This window comes from Pseudorca crassidens, chromosome 8 (assembly GCF_039906515.1).
Source record: "Pseudorca crassidens isolate mPseCra1 chromosome 8, mPseCra1.hap1, whole genome shotgun sequence".
In the NCBI taxonomy this organism is placed as follows: domain Eukaryota; kingdom Metazoa; phylum Chordata; class Mammalia; order Artiodactyla; family Delphinidae; genus Pseudorca; species Pseudorca crassidens.
In genome coordinates this window covers 49,048,962-49,074,864 of record NC_090303.1, presented here as the reverse complement: position 1 = coordinate 49,074,864, position 25,903 = coordinate 49,048,962, and the positions used below count along the sequence as shown (strand labels likewise).

Sequence of the window (25,903 nt, the reverse complement as noted above, 5' to 3'; positions counted from 1 at the left end):
TGCAACCACTGCTAAAAACTACATCCTGGGGGTAAGGGTGATAATATACCAAGACCCTTCTGTCCTCTTGTTGATGCCTCCCATCAGCCTAACCCAGGCAGGGGAGCCTGGGAGATTCAGTCTTGAAATCTGAAGAGATTAGCCTCCTGAGGCAGGAGCTGTCAGAAAAGGGCCAGGAATGGATCCTGAGGGGGCGAATGCAGATAACCACAAAAACTCTTCTTCCAGATGAACTTCTCAGACCCCCAACTTGTAAAACAGAAACAGTGATGAATGGGTCCACAAGCATTTTATTCTTTATTGCTTTGTGGAACATCCGCCGTTGTTGGAAACAAGTGTGTCAGTATTTACAGCCTGCCCACAGTAACCCTGAAGCACTGAGACTTGAAAACCATTGTTTTGTGGTTGCAAGTCTCTTAGGGACTTGACCACTTGGAAAATATATTCTCCTATTCATGAAAAACAAGGATTATAGTTGCAGATTTATAATTTATAAATTTATTTATAATTTCTAATTTTGATGTATTATAAACAGGTCAATTTTATATGTTCTCATGTTTTACCTAATACACCTAGTACATTGACTTACCTTTTTAATTCCCTATGACAAATTTATAGTTGTGAGACCAGTGTCAAAGTGAATGTACTTTTCAAATGTAAGTTTTTATTAAATAAAACAACTTATGTTCATTATAGAGTTTTAGAAAATACAGATTTGTATAAATGCCAAAAAATCATTCCTAATCCCAGTATTGTGGTATTGGGGATTGTAGGATGTATACTGTGTTAAATTCCTTCTCTTGATACTTAAAAGTGTATTACTAGGATTTTCCCATGTCATCAAATATTTTTCCATAAATGATGCTTATTTACTGTTTCATCTTATGGATCTTATATAATTTACTTAATTCTTTGTTTTGGAACATATCCTTTGTTTCCAGGTCTTTTTAAATTATTAAAAGTAATGTTGCAATAAATATTGCAATAAATTATCCTTAGGATAATTTCTTAGAGTGGAATTATTAGATCAAAGAATATGAATATTTTGGGGACTTGTACTTAATGCCAAGTTGCCACCAGAATGGCTTTTCTTGGTAATATAGAAATTTATTTATGTCACCCAGTGGTTTCGAGTGCCCATTTCTCTTCCACATACTGTTATTAGTCAGGTTGAACCATTTCCATTTATATAGTTCACAGAGTCCTTGAGACAAAATACATGGGTTTTTCAGATGATTTATGACTATTCCTAGTTCTAAATCAGGTACAAACGTCTCAGTGACAATGAAGTACACTATTATATAATGATTAGAATTCTCTTATAGTAGAAGTAGCAATGCCTACCTTAGGACCATTTCTTATAAAGTCTTTCTAGATTAACTGATATCTTCAAACCAAAGAAAAATGCAGAAAAAGAAAGTTCTTCTGCAGGAAGTGACTGAGTGGGAGGAAGTGGTATAATCTGTTTCTCTTTGGCTCTGAATTGGCCCAATAATACATATTACCTGAAGAGTTAGATGAACTATTTGTTCTTTAAGAAATCTTCCTTGAGAAAAGACAGTCTCTTCAATAAGTGTTGTTGGGAAAACTGGACAGCTACATGTAAAAGAATGAAATTAGAACACTCCCTAACACCATACACAAAAATAAACTCAAAATGGATTAAAGACTTAAATGTAAGGCCAGACACTATAAAACTCTTAGATGAAAACATAGGAAGAACAGTCTTTGACATAAATCACAGCAAGATCCTTTTTGACCCACCTTCTAGAGTAGTGGAAATAAAAACAAAAATAAACAAATGGGACCTAATGAAACTTAAAAGCTTTTGCACAGCAAAGGAAACTATAAACAAGATGAAAAGACGACCCTCAGAATGGCAGAAAATATTTGCAAGCGAATCAACGGGCAAAGGATTAACCTCCAAAATATATTAAAAGCTTATACAGCTCAATAACAAGAAAACAAACAACCCAATCAAAAAATGGGCAGAAGACCTAAATAGACATTTCTCCAAGGAACACATACAGATGGCCAAGAAGCACATGAAAAGCTGCTCAATATCACTAATTATTAGAGAAATGCAAATCAAAACTACAATAAGGTATCAGCTCACGCCAATTAGAATGGACATCATCAGAAAGTCTACAAACAACAAATGCTGGAGAGGGTGCAGAGAAAAGGGAACCCTCTTGCACTGTTGGTGGGAATGTATATTGATACAGCCACTATGGAGAATAGTATGGAGTTTCCTTAAAAAACTAAAAATAGAATTACCATATGACCCAGCAATCCCACTACTGGGCATATACCCAGAGAAAACCATAATTTAAAAAGACACATGCACCCCAGTGTTCATCACAGCACTATTTACAATAGCCAGGTCATGGAAGCAACCTAAATGCCCATCGACAGACGAATGGATAAAGAAGATGTGGTACATATGTACAATGGAATATTACTCAGCCATAAAAAGGAATGGAATTGGGTCATTTGTAGAGACGTGGATGGACCTAGAGACTGTCATACAGAGTGAAGTAAGTCAGAAAAAGAAAAATATCGTATATTAATGCATATATGTGGAATCTAGAAAAATGGTACAGATGAATAGGTTTTCAAGGCAGAAATAGAGATGCAGATGTAGAGAACAAATGTATGGACACCAAGGGGGAAAAGGGGGGGGGTGGTGGTGGGATGAACTGGGAGATTGGGATTGACATGTATACACTAATATGTATAAAATAGGTAACTAATAAGAACCTGCTGTATTAAAAAATAAAAAGACCCTAGGACCTTCTAGGAAATGTAAGAGGACTCGGTCATATTCAGTAGATGCCCCTGCCTTGCTTATATTCCTGATTTTACTGATTGTAGCTTGTATTGTTTTCCTCATCTCATTCTTGCTACACTTTGGGAAATCCTCACATATTTTGCACTAATTAATATAACACTCTCAATTTAGTCTGTCTCTTTGTTATTGTCCACTCACCTTCCCATCTTCTGACATACATCTAATGAAAGGAATAGAGGAATAAAGAGCTGTGATCATTCACAAATGTCCTTGATAGTTGCCCATGGAATTCCAAGGGTCTTCTAAAGTATTATATTTTTGTTTGTTTTGTGTTTGTGGTTGCAGTTGTGGTTGATGCTGCTGTGATTTTGGTGAGCCTCTGATAAATCTGTTCAAATAAATTCTTGTTACAATCAAAAAAAAAAGAAAAGAATAATACCATGTGGTTTCACTTATATGTGGAATCTAAAAAAAAAAAATCTTCTTTGAATGTTGTAACTCTCAATCCAACTTTGAGGCAGTGAGGACAAGGTTGTGTACCCTGGCAAAAGCCTATTATATAGCTTTTCCATGTTGCCAGGTAAGCATGACCCCTACTCTTTGTTAGATAATTGAGCTGGAAATAGGGTACACATTTTTTTAATGGAAGCTAAAGAGCCTAAAAAGCCAAAATAGTATATGGAAGGTTATAGCCTCCATTTTCTGAATTGAGCCAAGGACTCAGTGCTCCATAAATATTGTTTGAAGTTGACTCCATAGTGCAGACAGCTGCGTGATCTGGACCAGGGGCTGGCAAACTATGGCCCATTGGCCAAATTGGGCCTGCTGCCTTTTTTTGTAAATAAAGCTTTATTCAGACACAGCCATGGATGTGCATTTATTTATTGTTTGTGGTTGCTTTTATTCTACAACAGTAAAGCTGAGTAGTTGTACAGAGACCATATGGCCTCCAAATCCTAAATTCTTTGGACTTTTACAGAAAATGGCTGCTGGCGTTGGTGTAGGCTGCTCCATGATCTGGACCCATTCTGTATAGCATGGCTGATTTAGTTTTAGCCTGAGTAACCAAATCTGTAGTTTTTTTTGTTTTGTTTTGTTTTGTTTTTTGCGTTATGCAGGCCTCTCCCTGCTGTGGCCTCTCCCGTTGCGGGGCACAGGCTCCGGACGCGCTGGCTCAGCGGCCATGGCTCACGGGCCCAGTCGCTCCGTGGCACGTGGGATCTTCCCAGACCGGGGCACGAACCCGCGTCCCCTGCATCGGCAGGCGGACTCTCAACCACTGCGCCACAAGGGAAGCCCCAAATCTGTAGTTTTAATTTTGGCTTTTAAGAATTGGAGGTTTGTCACCACCTCTAGAACAGACAAATACCACATCATTTCACTTCTAATCCTTTTATTCTCTTTTGTTTTATATTTAACATATGAATATATTTATTTCTTCAGGAGATTGCTACTCAGTATCAACTGTGTGGCCCCCTGTCACAGGATTTGTATCTTGTACACTGCCACTACCACAGTTTGAAATTTCTTTATGTGATTAACATACGCGCCCAAATACTGTACAGTGTTAGATATTTTTCACAAGATTATACACAAAACCTGGGGTGGAGGTGGAGAGTCATTTTGTGTTGGAGTCTGTAGAAAGTCTCATATTACATAGAGTTCTCTTAATTACATTATTTCAAGCAAAAGTATATGTTACACTGTTTGGGCAAAGCAAATTAGACTAACATTCTCTCAGTCATTCCTACTTTTAGCCCATTATGTATCTTGCTGGACTAGATCTAAGCTCCTCTGTTTTTGCTGAATATTGTACCCACAGTCTTTGCACGGTTCTTGCATGGAGTTAGTGGTTAAATATTTGGTGAATGAATGATATCAAGCATATACTAGAATTTGTTGTATAAACAAGACAGCTCCCTAATTTAATTTTCCCAAATAGCTGACAAGGGGGCTAGCACTTTTATTACATGCTCATTTACCCATTTCCTTCTGGTTGGAGGCCCAGCGTTATTACCTACAGTATTTGTGCCTTAACACTCTGGACTGCTTTTGGTCTTCATATTGTGTTCCACTTTCTCATCAATTTTTGGTGCCGTACTGTTAGAATATATATAAAACATTGATGGAATAAATCAGATCCATCTAACTCTTCTCTTCAGAAATTCCATTACTTTTCAACTTATTCAAGAAAACACTTGAATCACTTTAACTCCCTTGAAAAAACTTCCTTGCATTTTCGTACTGTAATTACATTAAGATAGTAAATTAACTTGCGGAAAGCTGGCATTTTTATCACATTGACTCTTTTAATCCAAGTTTATGGAATGTATCTGTTTAATTCAAGCCTTTTTTTTCTGACCCTTTCTCAAATTTTATAGTCCCCTCTATTATATAAATGTCACCTAAGAAAATCTTAACTAGAGTGGATTAATCAAAAGCTGCCACAAAGGTTATATTAGCTCCAATATAAGTTAAGAAGTCTTCTCTATTTTTCATTTTCAGAAATGACTTTTATAAGAGACACTTAATGACTTGCATAAGATGGCAATTTCTGTTCCCTGAAAGTTTGTTATTACTCAGCTGTAAAACCATCTGTGCCTTTGTGGAGGAAGATTTGAAATACTTTTTTACAATAACTATTAGTCTTTTCAAGTTTTCAAGTTTTTCTTGGGCCAATTTTGGTATTTTGTATTTCTCAAGAAATTCATATATTTCCTCTAGGCATTCATATTTATTAACTTATATTTTTATAATATAGCTTTAAAATACTGAAATCTTTAGTATCTATAACTAGTTCCTTTTTTTATTCTTTTCTTTATTTGAGTACTTTCAATTTTTTCTCAGTGTTTTCTTTCTAGAATTTATCTGTCCTGTTAGCTTTACATTTCTTTTTTTTCTTTCTTTCTTTTTTTTTTTTTTTTGCGGTACGCGGGCCTCTCACTGTTGTGGCCTCTCCTGTTGCGGAGCACAGGCTCCGGACGCGCAGGCTCAGCGGCCATGGCTCACGGGCCTAGCCGCTCCGCGGCATGTGGGATCCTGCCGGACCGGGGCACGAACCCGTTTCCCCTGCATCAGCAGGCGGACTCTCAACCACTGTGCCACCAGGGAAGCCCTACATTTCTTTCTAAATTAAAAAATACTTATTATTTCCTATCAATACCTTTATTTTTCCTCCTTTTTTATTTTTTGGCATTAATCAGTTGCACTTGGTACATTTACTTTTGATAACCCTTACAGTCTGATAAGTGTATTTAAAGCTGTAATTTTTTTCTGAATATTGCTTTAGCTACATGTCACAATTTTTTTTTTACATTTAGAATGCCACTGCCGTTTAGATGTAATTTCTTTTGCAATTTCCTCTTTAACACAAGAATTATGTAGTGGCATATTTTACTTTCCACACATTTCAACTTTATTTTGCTATCCTTTTGTTATTGGGTTCTAATTTTATCACACTATTCAGAAAACATATTCCATATGGTAGCTATTTAGAATTTTCAAGACATCTTTTGTAACTTAATTCATAAATAGTTGTATTTAAATATTTCTCATGTATGTAAAAAGCACACATACTCTGTGCTTGGGTATGAAATTTATATAAGTTAAATCTATATAGATAAGATTAATAATACAGACACACACGTCTTCTCTGCAGTGTGGCTTAGATTTTGTTGGCTTGATGTACAAATTCTGAAAAGCATATGTTAAAGTTGCCAGCTACAGTTGTTTCTTTCTTCCTATAATTCTAGCAATTGTAGTTTTATACATTTTAAATCTTTGCTGTTAGCTGCCTATATGTTCAGGATTATTACAGCTTTTCGATTTATTGTAACATCTCCCTTGTTCCTAATGATGCATTTTACTCCAAATTCTATTTTGTCTGATAGTAAAAATTCAACACTGTCTTCCTTTTGCTTCATATCTGCTTCACAGTATCTATTTCTTCCATCTCTTTGTTTTCAGCCATTCTGTATCCTTTTGCACAATTGTGTTTCCTTCAGTCAACCTATTCCTAAATCCTTTATACTACTCTAGGAGTCTTTGTCAGTTAATTGGTGAGTTTACCCCATTTATATTTACTTTAATCATTTTAATATTAGAACTTACATCTACCACCTTATTTCATATATTACAGTTACCATGCTTCTTGTTTTGTTTTGATCTTTTTACCTACTTGCCATTAGATACATCAGATTTTCATCTGCTGCTTAAAAGTTATACATTTTTATCCTATTCTTCTAGAGATTACCCTTGAGTAACTTTGACTCAGTCTTAGGATATTTTCTCCCAGCAATATAGAAAGGAGATCAGCAGCTATGTCTTTACCATTTAACAAAATGATAGCCATAGCATATGTTTATCTACCTCTCCTCTTCTCTCATTCTAATTATCGTGACACAGGAATGATAATTAGCTGGTTTTAATACTTTGATTCACAACCTTTTCCCCTGAAAATGTTGTAGGGCAAGCTTCATTGTTTTGAACTAGCATTGCATACTATAAAGGAAAAGTCTAATGACAACAGATATTTGGATGCTTGTATTACTTTAACCTTGTACTTTAAATTTTTTATCACAATTTCTTTTTTTTTAACAACTTTATTGGAGTATAATTGCTTTACAATGTTCTGTTAGTTTCTGCTGTATAACAAAGTGAGTCAGCTATATGTATACATATATCCCTATATCCCCTCCCTCTTGTGTCTCCCTCCCACCCTCCCTATCCCACCCCTCTAGGTGGTCACAAAGCACCGAGCTGATCTGTGCTATGCGGCTGCTTCCCACTAGCTAGCTATTTTACATTTGGTAGTGTATGTATGTCCATGCCACTCTCTCACTTTGTCCCAGCTTACCCTTCCCGCTCCCCGTGTCCTCAATCTGTTCTCTACATCTGCATCTGTATTCCTGTCCTGCCCCTAGGTTCTTCAGAACCTTTTTTTTTTTCTTTTAGGTTCCATATATATGTGTTAGCATATGGTATTTGTTCTTCTCTTTCTGACTTACTTCACACTCTGACAGACTCTAGGTCCATCCACTTCACCTCAAATAACTCAATTTCGTTTCTTTTTATGGCTGAGTAATATTCCACTGTATATATGTGCCACATCTTCTTTACAGTTTCTTGAAGTAGGCCTCCTTTCATTAATTTTTTTCTTCCAATCTGCTTTCCTTGTTTTATGTTTGTGTTTATGTTTTCATTTTAGTCTATGAATATTTTCTTCATTTTTAAATTTTTTTCAGTTTCTGTTTCTTTTCTAGAAACCCTGTCTTCGGTATTATCTTTTTTATGTTTCTTTTCTGTTTTTTTCTATTTCTGAGATTGTTCTCAAATGTGTCCTCTCATGTCAATGATTCAGTTTTCTGTAGCATTAAATATGCTTTCAACTTCAAGTTCAGGTATGTTCTTTAGCACCTCTAAAATGACTTTTAATTACATTTTTAGTTTCCTTACTCTCCACTTATTCCTCATGCTTCTTCGCTTTCTCTTCATCCTGGTGTTCCATAGAGTTACTTTAAAATGTCTTTTTATTTATGGGATACATAATTTTCACAGGTTGACTTATTTGAATTTTCAAGTTGATGCTCTCTTTTCCTTGATCTGAAGTATTTAGTAATAGGCTCAGTTTTGCCTTCTTCTCATTTATTTATCTTGAAATGAGGCAAAAACCTTTTTTTGTATTCAAGCAGCAATTAGCCACTTTTAAAAATTACGAATTCCATTTCCAGACCTACATCAGGAGGACATATCTATGTGCCTAGTTTCCAGCCTGGTGGCTATTTTCTGGCAACCTATCATCTAAAGCAGTTCTCTGTACTAAGGTGGGATATCTCGCCACTCAGTTCTTGAAGTTAAAGGGGAAAAAAAAAAGTTATTCCTTGCTATCAAAGCACTTACTGTGACTGCCCCTGTCTGTATTGCTGCACTTTGGGGTCTGCAGGTGAAAGTAGGCAATGTGCCACTATCAGCCACCCTTCCTGCATTCTTTTCCTCATCTAGCAGTTGCTTTCTGAATGAATATGGAAGGTGGAGAGTTAGAGAACCTGGTTTGAGGACAGCTCCTGGGAAGGACAGTAGAGGTTGCCCATCTTCCTCACTGCGTAGACCTGGTATCTCAAGCAATCAGTGAGAGAGACACAAAGCATCTCCCTGTCTTGGGAGTGAAGCTTGGATAGATTTTTCTTAATTCAACTTCATGACTCCTTCATATTCTAGTAACAGTTGTTTCTAGTTTCAGTGTCAATTTGGTTGTGAGTTTTTCTTTTGTAATGTGATTTCACTGGAAATTTAGTGGGAAGTAGGAAGAGGCTGAATCGGAAACTGCTGGCCAGGTGCCATTTCAGTGGACTGTGCGGTGCTTCCCCTCCACCACTCCTTCTCGGGAGCCATAGATATTAGCTCCCAGTAAAAACAGTTCTGCATTTGTCTTGAGGAAAAAATATGGAGTGTAAAATATTGTGTTATTTTGCTTACTTAAGTCATAGAGAATCTATGAAAAGTAATCTAGAAGAAGTTATTAATGCATTAGATAGTAATCTTTATGGAACTTCCCATTAATATGTAGAGAAGGTAAAAAATGTTATGTACTTAACAAGAAACAGTTACTTAAAGAGTAGCTGTAATTACAGGCTGTCACCTACATCCAGCACCTTCACCATCAATAACCAGTTTATGAGCACCTCCTTAGAGAGTGACCCTGTGCTGCATATACTGCAGTTAGTGTTGCCATTCACATTAGGTTATGATATCATTCAATCAGCTGATTTCAGCTAGTTTTGCATAATGTTTCCTGAGAAAAACACTTTTGTTAATATAAAGATAGGTACCATATATAAACCTTTGAGCAGAAATTATAAAGCAATATGGCGTAGTTTCATTTTAACAGCACCGAAGTATAGGCAAAAACAGCACTTATTTCTTCTTTTGTGGAACTTACACTGTCATGGGTAAGACAGACTGCAGTCAAATTATCACAGAGATCATTGTAAAAATTCTGATTCCAGTGCTGAAACTACTTCATAAAGTTGTATGCAAATATCAGTTATTATTTTGCCCTTGTAAAGTAAAAACAGAGAATGTCGCTCTTATCCGTAAAATCTCTAGTACTAGAGCGCCCTTAAAATCTTTCCTGCAAAGATAACATTTTTCCTTTTTAAAGAAAAATGTTTTTCATGCTTGCACAGGATAAGTAAAGAGTGCAGAAGTTCAGTTTTACAATGTTTATGTGTAAGGATGTTTCTATTTCTAGTGCAGTTATCTTTGGATTATATTGATTCAGTGATGTGAGTACATGTGCTGTATTCATATTTTTGAAAGAAATAAACAGAAAATAAACACAGCAGGTACACCTGCAGAATGTTATATGAGAGCTACTGTTCTCCATAGGAGTGTGTGTATTTATTTGTGCTGTAATCCTGTGGTGGATATTGATGCCATTCATGTTCAAGATGACAGAAGAGATGAAAGAGATTGATCTTATAAGTTGAGAGACACTGACCTGCAGTCCTTAACATTTTCTTTTTATTTGTATCCTCCCTTCCCAAGTCTTTTCACCAAACCTAGATTCTCTGAAGCCCAAAAGGTCCAACAGGTATTTCAGGCTCTGTTTCTATTAACCAGCCCTGAAGACCCTGCCCCCTGCAGTCAGCCTGACCAGTCTCGGGGGTTGTCTGCAAACCCTTACAGCTGTACTCTGGAAAGCCTATTAAACGTGAAAGGAGAACTGCTCTAGAATAAGAAAACTCAACTTTGTATGCACCGTGCTTCTTTTGTCAAGTCACTTCACCTCGTTGAACATCAGTTTCCTCTTGCTCGTGAAATGGAGGTATCCCAGGCCCATCGTGCCCACTTTGCCTGGGAGGCAGGGTCCATAGTTGGAGATATGACACGTAGGCCAAAGCCGCAGGTCACCTGAAGTTTCTCTCCAAGTTTTTCTGAGGCATCTGGGAACTTCTCTCAGGAGGTGGTATATATTAATTTCCCTGTAATAAGTGTTTCGAAGTTAGGTTCTATGTCGCTTTCGTGTATCCTCAACAACTAGCACAGCACCTGGCACGCAGTCTCATTCAGTAAATGCTGGTTGAATAATGAGGGAGAGATTTCTTTCTAAGTTCCATGACTCATAACAGCTGACTGAGCACCATGTTGTATGTAGTGCCAGAATACTCAGCCTACCAGAAGTGATCCGTGGTTTCCAGGTGGAGTCCTAGTTTCTCATCTGGGAGGTCACAATGATCACATATGCCTCAGGGTTTCTGTGATGATCAAATGAAAAATGTATTCCAAAGCTGGTTCAGATGAGGGGCATAAGGAAGGGAGGAACAGAGGTAGGTGGAGTCAGACCTGGGATAATTTCCATTCCACCACCTGCCTCTGCTGGGAACTTGAAGAAGCCGTGTAACTTCTGTGAGCCTCTTTCCCTGTCTGAACAGCGAGGTTAACAGTGCCTGTCCTGCCTCCCTTACAGATTCATTTGCAGTGAGGAAGGAGATGATGAAAAAGGGAAAAAGGGTCCTACGAATGTAAGAAACTCAGTATTAGAGGAGAGGACTGTGGACTGGAATTTGTAAAACCTGGCTTTGACACTTACTAGCTCTGCAACTTAAACTACTGAAACACAGTTTCTTCCTATATAAAATGAAAATGTTAGATTAGTTTATTTTTAATGCTTTTCCTGTTAATAGTGGTGGATTTGTAGAAGTTCTCTTCATGTGCATGCAGGATTAAAATAATCACATATCTATAATTTTCAGCCTTATGAGTACTGGGGGAAACGTCACACTAAAACTTTTGTCCATCTTCTGAATAATGTCTGAATTTACAGACCTCATTCTGCTTTCCTGTAGCTAAAGGATTAGGCTATACTGAGTAACACTTCAAACTTTTATCAGTGTTCTCACCTCACCGCTTACGAGTTCAGCTGTCTTCTGTTATCTGTTTTGCTAAGATGGGAGGGGCAGGATAACTGAAAATCAACTTGGCTGCTCTGCAGTTTCACGTCAGTTTGTCCCACACACCAGCGGATTAGTCTAGTGTATGCATTCATAGGGAAGAAAATGCTGGCTTGGGACGAGAATTCCCTGACTCTGCAGCCTTGACAACCATCTCCAGGCCCTTCATTTCGTAAGTGTCACACCTGGAGTACTTGCAGGGGCCTTGGGGTTCTTCCCACCTAGCCCTCTCATTTTTCATATGGGAAACCGGGGCCCAGAGAAGTAGCTTGCTAGAGAACATGGCGATTTGAACAAAGAAAATCCAAAGTCCCAACCAGTTGTATTGCAATATATTACCCTACAGGGAGTTAACCACCGAGAAAATAAGATACAGCACTTCCTCCTAGTTGCGGTGTTCATCAAAAAGTCTGCCTTTTTGATTTCTTGCTACTCTTCAGCTTAGAACCAGAGGGCTTTTATTTCAGGTGCAACGTTTTACAGCATTTAGCACTTCTAACTGAGAAGTAGAGTTAGGGTAATCATATCTGAGTTCTTCAAATCATTCTTTCTTATTCTTGGCTAACTTTATAGAGGACTTACTCTATGCTAGACACTGTGCTAACAAAGAGTACTTCCTCTCTAGAGACTGTTAGAGCACAGAAGGCCCTGGGAACGGTGAGGGTGAAAGGAGCAAGAGCCGAAGAGGCAAGAGAGACCAGGTCTGAAAGCAGGAGAGTGGGGCAGAATCACATCTGAAAGTTTCAAGGTCACCCCTCAGCAGGAGCAGAGCTGTAGCTGCAGAGCCCGCAGAGCTTTAAGCCCGACAGGAAACCTGAAAGCATCCCGGAGGGGGCATTTTGCAGGGAGCGTGGGGCCTCTCAGTTTCTGGGCTTTTATTCATCAGCATCTAAGGGTGTTGAATGAACCCTGTCCTTGATTCTAACTTCTTTCCCTCGTCGTCCTTCCCATACGCCCCTGCTGGCCAGGTGAAAACCAAGGAAGTACAGATTACAAACCAGAGAGAGAGCTGAGGGTTATGAGGCGGTGTGATCTCCAAAGGTTCACATTTCTGTCTGTTCATTAGCCGTCTTTCTGATAAGAAAATCTTGGACTTATTTGATTACAGTAATATGGGAAGTTTACAGTCCCTCTGTACAATCCTAAATTCAAAATGCTCTGAGACAGTTTTTTAAAAATAATTTTGTGGCACACTCACTTGGGTAGTAAATCTGACCAAAACTGACAGGATGCTACAGTCTTACGGTCTTTAGGTACCCCCCCTTAGTGAGAATATTCACATGTTTGGTGGCAAACATATTCATGTATCTGATTACAGAGTTGCCTCCACAGACCCTGCTGTGGGCAATAAGCAATTTATGGAAAAACGCATTTTACTACGTTTCTGAAATTGAAAGAACTCGGAATTCCAAAACCATCTGGCCCCAAGGATTTTAGAAAAGTGACTTTCAACCCATAAATCGTTTTCCGTAAATTTTGGTGTACTTATTTATCCCTTAAGGAATGAACGTTTCCTTCGTTTTTCTTCCCTATGAAGAAAAAGGTGGGGGAGGGGAGAAGCAAAACAAGTCTAAATGGTGGCTCTCAGGAGAAGAAACTGTAGCTGAAGCTTTGGGGGTGGGGGTCTAGGTCCTCAATAGGAGTAGATCTTTTAAAGGACAGAAAACTAGATCTTACTTTTCCTGCAATTAAAAAAAAAAAAAAATTACAGGTTTCGCCGCGGAACTGCATCATCCTCTTCTCCAGCTTTGCAGCAGCCTGAGCTGTAAAAGAGCTGCTAAGCCTAAAATGCGTGCGACTCACGGAACCAGAGCGCCACCTTTCTTCCAGATTTGGAATTGAAGCTTCCCGCGGCCACTGGCTGACTTGCCTGCCGAGGCTTGTTCAATCCACAAGACTGCAAGGAAACAATTCATTGACCCTCAAATCATAAAGGAAGAGCTGCAAAGAGGGCAAGAAAATGTGTTTCCTTCTCTTTGGTCCCTGAGCAATTAAATTCGTAACCTAATCTGATGTTAGGGAGTGTGAGCCATAAACCCCATGGTTAATTAGTTTGCACCTAGAGTCATTTTACACACTAGACATTTTAATTTACAACCTGCTGCATTGCAGCACTTTTCTAGGCCTTCAGCTATATAATAAGGTATTCTGCTAGCTGCTGAAGCTTTAAAAATATAGATACAATTAGTTCAGATTTTTTCTTCCTTTTCCATTTTCAGTTGCAAATCAAACATGCAGTTACAGAAGCAGAGATTCAAAAATTGAAGACCAAGGTAAGCACCAATACATGATGTTTGAATTGTACTTTTTAAACTTCAGATGCTATGAATAAATTCAACCTGAGGACTAAAGGAATTTGTTTCTGTGCATTTGAAAGAATACAAATGTGAGAGATTCATTTCCACTGTTAGCGGAAAAACCTGCCAGTGCATACTCTTAGGGCGTCAGCACCACCATACCCCTCAGTGAAAATAGCACAGTATTTTTAAATTACATATTTGCACATATGTGGCCCGTTCCCTCTGAGCTTTCCTCAAAAAGTAATGTTTATGTGTTGGTGTGATGAATTGGGAGATCGGGATTGACATATATACACTAATATGTATAAAATGGATAACTAATAAGAACCTGCTATTTAAAAAAATAAATTAAAAAGTAAATGTTTATAGTAGTTCAAGAATCCAAACTACATTTTGACCACTAATTCCTTAAGCACAAGCTGTTATACTATATCTCTTTATCTTATCTTAAATGTTTAATTATTTATTTTTAACTTATTCATCAGAGATAATGTATTTTAACATAGCACATTACTTATCTTTCATAGAGAAAACTTCCAATTTCTAGTAATTAAGTATTATGAAATTTAATTAATATATGAATAATTTATTTTAGGTGCCAGGTGCTACCAGAAATCTTTAGACAAGTTTAGTTCATGTTATTTAAATTTGTGGAGAAATACAGGTCTTGATAAAAGGAGTATATGTTTTTAGTTTATATATGAAATAATACATAATTCAGAAGGGCATTTTTAATTGGTAAATTATAAGGTACTTGTAAGTTTCTTGAACAGTGTTTAGTTTTATCAAGTACATAATTTCAAAGATTTAAAAAGATCTTTTGAGTTACTTTAAAAACACAATAATCTTTATTTTTTATGGTCTTTTAAAAATTGAGACATAATTGCTCTCACACTACTAACAGTCCGTTTCCCTGTTCACATTAGATACACTTGTTTTGGTTTTTCCATGTGTTTTAAATGGAGATGACTTAGCAAGGCTATTTTGGTTAAATGGTATTTTTAGCTAATAACTCTGCAGCTCTTTAGTCAAAACATGTCTATACATCATTCATGGTTTCAACCAAGCTCTGTGAATAATAAGTTTTAAATTAGTAGCGGTTGGTAAATAAACAACTCGAACACGAAACATTGCTTAATAAAAGATGCAGCAAATACCCAGTCCTGTTTTAAATTGCCATGTTTCTTGTCATAGAACGGAAGAATAGAAGATTTCTTTTTAGTTGTTAGGTACAATCAGGGAAAAAGATTCACCTGGGATTGCAAGTGCTTTAACAGAGCTTATGTGTTAGATATTTAATCTAGAAAATTCTATAAATTAGTATTTTATATTTTTCTCAATATCATATTGGCATATAATAGCCATAGATTAGCTTGTTTTACTATGACTCTTTATATCCAAGTTGATAATAGAATTCCTAATTTTGAAATGTTTTTGACTACTTTTTACTTTGTAACCTGTTTTGCCAATGTGTTTAGTTTAAAATACACATAAAAACATATATTTCCACTTTCCAAATGATTTTGGAATGTTTTAGATTTTGAAAATTGATAGTTTATAATGACTGCATCCTTTTGAACTTTAACAGAGGCATGTGAAGTAGGTGAAGCACTCATTTAAAGGTTGGCTGGTTAATTGTGAATAAATGACCTTTGACCCCTTACCTGAGAGATCAGTCTTGAATTTCTTCAGAAATGAGGGATTTGGACCAGTGTGTTATCTGTTCCTAAGCTTCCCTTAAAGCAGAAACCACAAGAAGCTGCCTTTGTGTCCCATCAGAGAGATTTAAATTAATTCAGAAATCATTTATATTTTTACTCACACTGTCTTTTATACTTTTATTGAAATCGGGATTTATTAGGCTCTAGAAACTCAGAACAGTGTCAGCAAAATAATGAGCTACAAGCTATGTTCATGTCAGTTGAAATAAAAGATGTGATAATATCATCAAAAGGGATAGAAACAAAGTAAAAATCACTTTTATCAGATTATTATGCCCAAGGAGCTGTTCCAAGCGTGCTGATGTGTTATATCACAGTTCCGATTAAAGATAACATAATTTAGTCTTAGAGGACTTCATTTACTTGTCCAAGGTTTAAAGGCCAATAATGGCAGAGCCTGGAATTCAAATCTAAACTGTATGACCCCCGGTCCCCCTCTTATCCATTAGGCCATACTGTGTGCTTCTGCCCCTCTCTCCTTCCCAGCTTGCCTCTCCCCACTCCCTTTTTAGTTAACTTTTTATTTATAATTATATGTTAAAAAAAAAAAAAAAGAAAAACTCTAAAAGAAAGCGTGTTGAAGTTCATTGGATAGAATCAAACTCTAAAATACTTTTTCCTGCTCAGAGAATTTCATACACCACATAGTGTGATGTAAAGATCATGGGAGTTGGAATCAGATCCACGTTTTGTCATTTATCAGATGTGTGACCTTGTACAAACATTTTCACTTTTCAAGGCCTCCATTTTATAATCTGTGTAATAATGAAAATAATACTTGCTCTTCTCATCTCAGTGTGTTTGATGATTTGAGTATATGTAACAATGGAATTTAAAATACACTATAAAAATATGAGGGATTTTTGCTACAGAAGTACCCAGATAATGCTTGCTTTGATATTTGCTTTGTCCAGCTACAAGCAGCAGAAAATGAGAAAGTGAGGTGGGAACTAGAAAAAACCCAACTCCAGCAGAATATAGAAGAGAATAAAGAAAGAATGTTGAAGTTGGAGAGCTACTGGATTGAGGCTCAAACGTTATGCCACACGGTGAACGAGCACCTCAAAGAGACTCAAAGCCAGTATCAAGCCTTGGAAAAGAAGTACAACAAGGCAAAGAAACTGATCAAGGATTTTCAACAAAAGTAAGCAGCTTCTAATGACTAAAGAATAGTTGTGTGTATCTAAAGAAGGTTTATATCCAGTAATTTCATAATATCTAGTGGAAAAGAAAAGGTGACCTCAGAGTCATGCCCCTAAGGAGCATAGTTAATGCATAAATAGACATTAAGTTTTAGAAATCTCTTGCATCATTTTTCATATGCAATTATAGTTTTTCTTCTATAATTTTTTGGCAACCTCCTGTTTTGTTGTTGTTGTTAATCATTAATAGTAACTGTTAAACCATTTGAACCTCTATCCTTTTTGAAACATCTGTGATTTAGAAGCAAGAAGCCCAGCTGAAGTCATGCAGAATGACTATTGGATAAAGTACTTACAAAGCAGCAACTGGGGCCTTGATGAGGCTGCTTCTATGTCTATTCTTAGAATCAGTTAACTTCAGAATTTTCCCACTACAGATAGTGTAAATATTGACTAGCAAGACCTCCTGCCCTGCCAGTTTCCTTCTTTCAGCTGTTGAGAGAATCAAAAGGGCCTTGGTTCACTGCAGTAAGAGACCATCACCACACTCTGCTTTTAAATTTCAACTGCTATTTCTGAGCTAATGCTGCTTTGCTTCCATCTGTTGAATCTTGGTGTAATTTCAGGGAGACTGACCAGGGAGATTTTTACGGATTTTTTTCAACAGTTAACTTCTGGCTAACTAGAATAATAGAAAGTAGCACCAGTATCTCATCTGGTCTTCTATGTCAAGCCTTAAAAGCTAAGCATAGGGCTTCCCTGGTGGCGCAGTGGTTGAGGGTCCGCCTGCTGATGCAGGCGACACGGGTTCGTGCCCCAGTCCGGGAAGATCCCACATGCCGCGGAGTGGCTGGGCCTGTGAGCCATGGCCGCTGAGCCTGCACGTCTGGAGCCTGTGCTCCACAACGGGAGAGGCCACAGCAGTGAGAGGCCCGCGTACTGCAAAAAAATTTTAAAAACCTAAGCATATATGTAAGAGTCACCATAACTATTATTTCCTATCATGGAAATAATGTTTGTAATGTTTAAAAGATATTGCTATAAAAAGTGTATTAGAAAGGGGGGAATTGTTCTTATGACCATGAATTCACTACATCACTATTTTAACTCTTTTTACCAAAAATATACCTAACTCTATTTCATGTAATAATTTTATAATAAATTCTACCAAATTTGCATATTGCATTCCAGACTTTTAAAACGGAGGTATTTCTCCTTCTCCCCATATTATCCTCAGGCATGTAGTGACAGCTCCCCCTCAGTGTTTCTGACCCAACAGCCCCTCTACTGCCATTTATAGGAAGCAATCTTATTATAATTATCTTTTTAAAACTCTTACCATCCAGTTCCATCAGTTTACTAGGTAAATGTGGAATTATATCTACTTGACATGTAATTATCTCCACTAAATTATCCAACATGGGTCATTAGTTCAGTAGCTTCTATCTAAATATGAACGGGTGCTCTAGAGTCAGGAGCTACAGATGAAAATCTTAGTAAGCAGGATCAAAGCATTTTTCTTTACTTGGTAATCCATTAAAAGTATTTTTTGTTTTTTTTTTGCGGTACGCGGGCCTCTCACTGTTGTGGCCTCTCCCGTTGCGGAGCACAGGCTCCGGACGCGCAGGCTCAGCGGCCATGGCTCACGGGCCCAGCCACTCCACGGCATGTGGGATCCTCCCGGACTGGGGCACGAACCCGTGTCCCCTGCATCGGCAGGCAGACTCTCAGCCACTGCGCCACCAGGGAAGCCCCCATTAAGACATTTTATTTGCTTTCATTACTAGATACCTTTTCTCTGTGATTGAGTTTTGTTTATTTAAACAGCTGTCTAGTTACTTATTTCACTGTGCAGTTCATTGCTTCTGATAGGAATTTTTACATTTCCTCATTTGTTGAGTGTTTGATGCAATGAGATCTATTATTTTCTTCTTAAGAGAACTTGATTTCATCAAAAGACAGGAAGCAGAAAGAAAGAAAATAGAAGATTTGGAAAAAGCTCATCTTGTGGAAGTTCAAGGCCTGCAAGTACGGGTGAGTTATATGCTCAAAGCCACTGAGTAATAGGGCAGCCAGACAAAAGTATAATTTGAAAAGATACATGCACCCCCATGTTCATAGCAGCACTATTTACAATAGCCAAGATGTGAAAACAACCTAAATGTCCATTGACAGATGAATGGATAAAGAAGATGTGGTATATGTATACAATGGACTACTACTCAGCCATTAAAAAGAATGAAATAATAGAGATTATCACACTAAGTGAAGTAAGTCAGAAAGAGAAAGACAAATACCATATGATATCACTTACATGTGGAATCTAAAATACAACACAAATGAACATATCTATGAAACAAAAACAGACTTACAGACATAGAGAATAGACTTGTGGTTGCCAAAGAGGCGGGAGGGTTGAGGAGGGAAGGACTGGGGGTTTGGGATTAGCAGAAGCAAGCTATTATATATAGGTTGGATGAACAGCAAGGTCTTACCGTATAGCACGGGGAACTATGTTCAATATCCTGTGGTAAACCATAATGGAAAAGAATTTGAAAAGGATATATATATGTATAACTGAGTCACTTTGCTAAATAGCAGAAATTAAACACAACGTTGTAAATCGACTATGTTTTAATAAAATTTAAAAAAAAAGAATAGGGTAGTTTTGCCTAGTGCTTGGAGAGAAGTGCTGATTTAGGGTTTCATGAATAGATATTTTTTTTCTCTCTTAGATTAGAGATTTGGAAGCTGAGGTGTTCCGGCTACTGAAGCAAAATGGGACTCAAGTTAACAATAACAACAACATCTTTGAGAGAAGAACATCTCTTAGTGAGGTCTCTAAAGGAGATACCTTGGAGAACTTGGATGTCAAGCAGACACCTTGTCAAGATGGCCTAAGTCAAGGTTTGTTTAACCTAACCATAAAAAATGTTTTTAATGACTGTAAAATTTGGCCTTACATTCTTCTTTTTTTAACTCAAGAGATTTAAAAGTTGAAAAAGTCTTCCTGCTGTGGGAAAGAAAAATGGGCTTATCAAAATAGGAAGTTATAATTTTTCTCTCATCTTATCAAAAATAAATCTTTGATGTAAAGAATTAACAAAATTCCAAATCGGACAAGTCAGATATTATTTTTAAACCACCATAAAATTGATAAGCTTAATAAACTGCCTTAAATTGATAGCTCGTTCCATATAGGGTGAGTTACACTACTTAAGTATTAATTAGTAAGGCTTAAAATGAGTGATTTTTAAGTCCCTAGAAAGAAGATCTTTTTCATAACATCAGAAGGCCGACTTCTAGCACTTGGAATTCACTAAGAAGTTCTGTGTACTTTTCTGCTTTTACCTCGATGTCCTGTGTATACGTCTCATTCTTTCCTGTCAGAGACCAAATCAGACCAGAACACGGGAAGCATTTTGTATTGTGAATGGCTGTCTTCTTTCATACACCAACCATAAATAAATCACTTATTTGCTTCCCTCACACACGCCCGTGCATAGACTGTGTGTATAAGAATGTGTATGAATGTTTTAATACGTATAGTGTATTTATAAATTAGAGGATGTATAAGAATTTATAACGATAAATGCACAGGCGGACATAAAACTTTTTATTTCATCTTTTAAAATAGGTACCTAGTAGACCTTAGAAAAAGTGAAAATAAAAGAATGTCATGTGGCAGCATTGTCGTGAAGGGACTGACAACTCACAGGCAGTGGTTTGACATGCAGTAAAACTGTGATCACTAATGAGCTGTTTAATTCTTTGATGCTCTTTCGCACATATTAAAATGTCTCCAATGAGATTTTCCTGATAAACAAGTGTTTATATCATATCGTTAACTTTCAGAACTAAACTCTTAGCCGTTGAAAGTGAGAAGTATTGGAAATTTTCATTTAAAAGTAAAGTGGTATTTAGAGATTTGCATCTGTTCACTAAGTTTATGTCCTTTTGCTGTGTTTTCCCTTACTAAGACATAATCTGTAAATAATGCCTCCCAGGCAGTTAAAGAAGAGTATTTAGCACCCACATTACCACTAACTGAAGAGGTATGTGACTTTAGGAAGGTCATTCAACTTCTCTGGCTTGGTTTTTTACTATGTATAACATCAAAATGGCAACACTTCTTTCTTCTCCACCCTAAAGGGTGTTTGAGGTGAAAAAAAGAAATTTTATTAGAGCTTTTATGGAGTTACAATTTTTATATCTGGAACTCGATAAGATTGTTTTCTTTAAAAAGTCAGAAATCAAATCAATGTGTTTTTTTACCTTTTTGAATATTTTAATTCTTCAAATTCGTCGTAGTTTATAATAAATATATATTCCTGCTATGCCATACACAAAGTATGATCAGTAACCAGTAGCTTTCCACAGTCTAATTCATTTCTGTTCATTTCTTTTAGTTCAGAAATCTGTATCCTGTCAAACATATAATTAAAGGTATTTATTAAATTATATTACTACAGAATATCAGCAAACTATACTATAAACATGCTGATTTGGATTAAAACCTTACATTTCTTCTGAACCCTTTTTCTTCTCTTCTACACCCTCCATTTTGCCACATAATTATCAGTTTCCCTAGCAACACTGTCGGTTCACGGTGAGATGCAGAGACTACTAATTCTTCCTGAAACCAATCCATGCTTGTGCAGTAGAGGTAGAATCAGTTATCTCAGACATTAGTAGCATACATATCAAGCGGTACTCTTCCAGTTTTGCTGCCGAGGACAGTCAGTGATAAATCTCCTTGAATTTCAGTTGCTTGATCACATAAACTAAAATGGCTTGGTCAGTAGCTAGATAGGAATGCTCTGGAAAGCACTTTTCTAAAGTGATCCTTTGCTTCTGTTGCTAGGGAACGCTGAAGTCCTAGAGGTTCAGAAAAGGAAGTAAAGCAGCGGACCAAACGCAAGCCATTTGGTATTTAATGATCACCCTCCCCCCCAACACACACCTTTTTGCAACAGGATGGGTACAGCGGTTGAAGTCAGTTCTGCTAGTCTGCGCCCTTGAGGTGCAGTGCTTTACCTCTCCACCTCCTGTGGACTGTCCAGTTCTGATTTGTTTTCCAAGCACTGGAGTGTTTTATTGATAGGATGAGTGGTTTAGCATCTTTTTGGGTCTGAGGCAGCTCAGTGAAGCAAAAGGATTATCAGTTATAGGTCAGTGAAAATCTATGTTAGAATGAAATGTGAAAGAAAAGGAAGGAGAGAGTGAAGGAGGCAGAAAGGTAAGAGGAGGAAAGGAAGAGCATGTTAGCAGCTGCTTCTTCACAAGAACTCATGTTCTTCTAGGAACGAGAGTCCCAACTGGGGATGGATTAATTATGTGACTCTCGATATTAAATTATTGTACATTTTAGAGTGATAAAACCGTTTTCAAACCATGCAAAAATTTGCCACAGTTAAATTTATATCCAAACATCATATGTATGGTTCTTTCTATAAACTAAGCCTACTCAAGTATCTCATTAAAATGTTGACAGATTGGGAATTCCATGGAGGTCCAGTGGTTAGGACTCTACGCTCTCACTGCTGAGGGCCCCGGGTTCAATCCCTGGTCACCAAAAAAAAAAAAAAAAATGTTGGCAGATTATATATACAAATATATTATTTAACACATTCTGATACTTTTTTCTTAAAATCCATAAAGCAACTATAACAATTTCTTTTCACCAAGAGATGAAACAAACTCTAAATCCCTTCTAGTTTACACCAGTATGCTGGTCAGATACTAGTTTACATGTGTTCCAGGATGTGAAAAATGACAGTTTTGTCCCACTGCCATGTTTCATATTTATAATTTCTTAGTGTCTGAGTAATGCTGGTCTGTATAAGAGTTCTCTACCTTGTATCCAAAGGCCCCGAAGTGACTAGAAATGTCTGTGGCCACTCAGATATTCAAGTCAGGATTAGAAAAAGAGCAGAAAACAGGCATGTTAGAGAGATCTTGGTAGGAAAAAGGGTTGTAGTCGTAGTTTGATTAACTTCTCTAAAAAACTCACTTAAATACCATGCTCTTCCTGAGGCAGGTGAAGGGTTTGGTATGAAACAAATAGATGATAGAAACATTTTAAGAGATGAGAGGGAGTTTGAAGAAGAGAAAAAAGTGAATAAAATTAGAATAATTTTTTTCCTGATTCATAGACCTTATGTTAAAAGTGGGACCTTATGTTAAAAGTGTGTCATAGGGTGTTCTTGGAGTAAAAGTAGTCTTTGGATGCCGGAAGAAGAGCTTATACTTAATTCTGTAAGCATTGTGACCCATTAACAGTTTTGTTTTTTCTCAGAAATTAAAAACTCTTTTAATGGAAAAAGATAACATTTGCAAAGTCAGCAGTAGTGATAACAAACAATACTTTAACACAATATTGTAAATCAACCATACTTCACTTAAAAAAATTATTCTTGGGAACTGATGTAGTGTTTCTACGAGCCAGGCAGTGTTTTAAGTTACAGCAATTCATTTAATCCTCACAACAACCCTAAGAAGTAGTATTGCTGTCATCCCATTTTACAGATCAGGAAACTTCAGATGCAGAAATTAAACCATCTGTCCAAGGTCACTCAGTGAGCAAGAGGTAGAACCAGGAGCTGGACTCATCCAGCTCCACAGCCCATTTTCTTAACTATTCAACTGAACTGTACTGGTTTTCTGGAGTCTGCTGCTTCTCCTAGACAACTGATAGGAACTCTTTGCCCCCAGAAAAGGCTGAAATCATAGGAAGTCAGGAAATCCAAAGCAATACCGTTAATAGTTTTGAGGCATAACAGGAACTGGGTCACTGCTAGGTTTGTAAGTGTAATTCAAGGATCCCTTTGAAGTTTGGGCATTAGTACCAAATGCTTCTTTTATTTCACACCCATCTACTCAGCCAGTGGGGCACTGATTAGATAACACTGCAAGTTATCTTCTCCAAAGTATGAACATGGAAGATGGTATATAAAGCATTTTATCCTTAGTTCTTTTAGTTACTTACTATTTCTTAACTCTAATGAGAACTGTGCAAGAAGAAAAAAGACTTAAATTGCAAGATAGAGGATTATAGGAAAGTCGAGACTTTCATAGTAAATTGTGGCTGGAATTAGTCAATCCTGATTTCTTTTTTTTTAAGATTTGTTATTTATTTATTTATTTATTTATGTTTGGCTGCATCGGGTCTTAGTTACGGCATGCAGGATCTTTTGTTGTGGCTTGCGGGCTTCTCTCTAGTTGCACTGTGCGGGTTTTTTTTCTCTAGTTGTGGTGTGCAGGCTCCAGGGTGCTTCGATTCTGTAGTTTGTGGCATGCAGGCTCTCTAGTGAGAGACGCAAGCTCAGTAGCTGTGGCACACGGGCTTAGTTGCCCCGCGGCACGTGGGATCTTAGTTCCCTAACCAGGGATCGAACCCACGTCCCCTGCATTGGAAGGCAGATTCTTTACCACGGAACAACCAGGAAAGTCCCAATCCCAATATCTTTAAAAATAAAAATATTTCTTAGCTACTTTTTAGGTAATTTAAGAATATCCTAGAGAAAGGAGCATAATGATAATGAAAATAATATCTTCTTGCTGTTTCTCTTTTCCCTTACTCTTTTTCCACAAAACGGTTCAGCTGTTGCAATAAGACCCCAGGTTTCTTTTTTTTTTTTTAATTTTTATTTATTTATTTATTTTGGCTGCATTGGGTCTTCATTGCTACCCACGGGCTTTCTCTAGTTGCGGTGAGTGGAGGCTACTCTCCGTAGTGGTGTGCGGGCTTCTCATTGCGGTGGCTTCTCTTGTTGTGGAGCACCGGCTCTAGGCACGAGGTCTTCAGTAGTTGTGGCACACGGCTCAGTAGTTGTGGCTCATGGGCTGTAGAGTGCAGGCTTGGTAGTTGTGGCACACAGGCCTAGTTGCTCCGCGGCATGTGGGATCTTCCTGGACCAGGGCTCGAACCTGTGTCACCTGCACTGGCAGGCAGATTCTTAACCACTGCACCACCAGGGAAGTCTCAGGCCCCAGATTTCTTAAAAGTAGATCTCAGATAGTAGTCCACATTTGAATCCTGAACCCAGTAAGCATCGTCCCAAACCTGAGATTTGTGGACATATCAGTAGAACTCTGAGCCTGCTTAGATATTCAGGCCAGCTAATTCTTTGGTCAGTAGGCCCTATCGTATGGTATTTGCTTATTGTGACCCATTTGTTAGCTTATTGGTTTGCACTGAATCTGATTTTCCTGAATTGAATCGTTTTTTTGTAACTTACTCATATTTAAATAAAGTCTTTATCAGGAAGAGCAAGGGGAAGTAAACAACTGCCATTAAGGGTATTTGCCTTTTTCACCACCTGTGTGTTTTTAAATTCTTATATTTCATTCATCATGCACTGTCTAGAAATAACTTGGAGCGACACCTTTATATGACAGGAGAGAGTGAATTGAAAGTGGCAAGATAAAGGAGAACAATGAGGCTGAGGACAGAGTAGAACCAGATATGATGCTACAAGTGTATATACCATATTTTTATTATTTCTGAAGCTAAGTCTTTAATTTGGCTGTAAACTTTCTAGTCATCAGAAGGAGATGGAAACCCTGGTCCATTACATCCTACACAGTGTTCATAAGATTAAGATAAACCATCTGCTCAAGAGAAGTATAACTACTGGTACAAATAATGCATGATTTGGAGCAGTGATATTAATATTGATAACATCCTTACAGTAGATCCACTGATGATTGTATTAGGGCATTTTCACACAGTGAACCTCAGTGTGGACTAATGGCATCACATAAATATACAATGTACTGTTCAGTAAAGGCAATTTAAATTACTGAGAGGAGAGGATGTATAAGAAATGATGGTACTTAGCTCTCTGTTGACCTAGGTTGGTGCTCAGGTGCTCTGTCATGTATGTCAGGTCAAATTTGTTAACCATATTCAAAACTTCTAGAGTGTGTTACTGAGGGAGATGCGTCAAAAAATAACACTATAATTGTAGATTTATCTGTTTCTTCTTTTGGTTAT

At 37.4% G+C, this 25,903-nt stretch overlaps 1 protein-coding gene across 9 annotated transcripts in view; it reads left to right on the top strand.

Annotated features, from left to right (window-relative positions):
• PPP1R9A (protein phosphatase 1 regulatory subunit 9A) overlaps positions 1-25,903 on the top strand; it is a 328,300-nt gene that overhangs the window by 247,931 nt on the left and 54,466 nt on the right. For all 9 annotated transcript variants that reach the window (XM_067746375.1, XM_067746382.1, XM_067746381.1 and 6 more), the window contains 4 exons: positions 13,962-14,015; positions 16,678-16,907; positions 18,843-18,939; positions 19,641-19,812. In XM_067746375.1, coding sequence (XP_067602476.1) covers positions 13,962-14,015; positions 16,678-16,907; positions 18,843-18,939; positions 19,641-19,812 — 553 coding nt within the window. The remainder of the gene's footprint in view (positions 1-13,961; positions 14,016-16,677; positions 16,908-18,842; positions 18,940-19,640; positions 19,813-25,903) is intronic.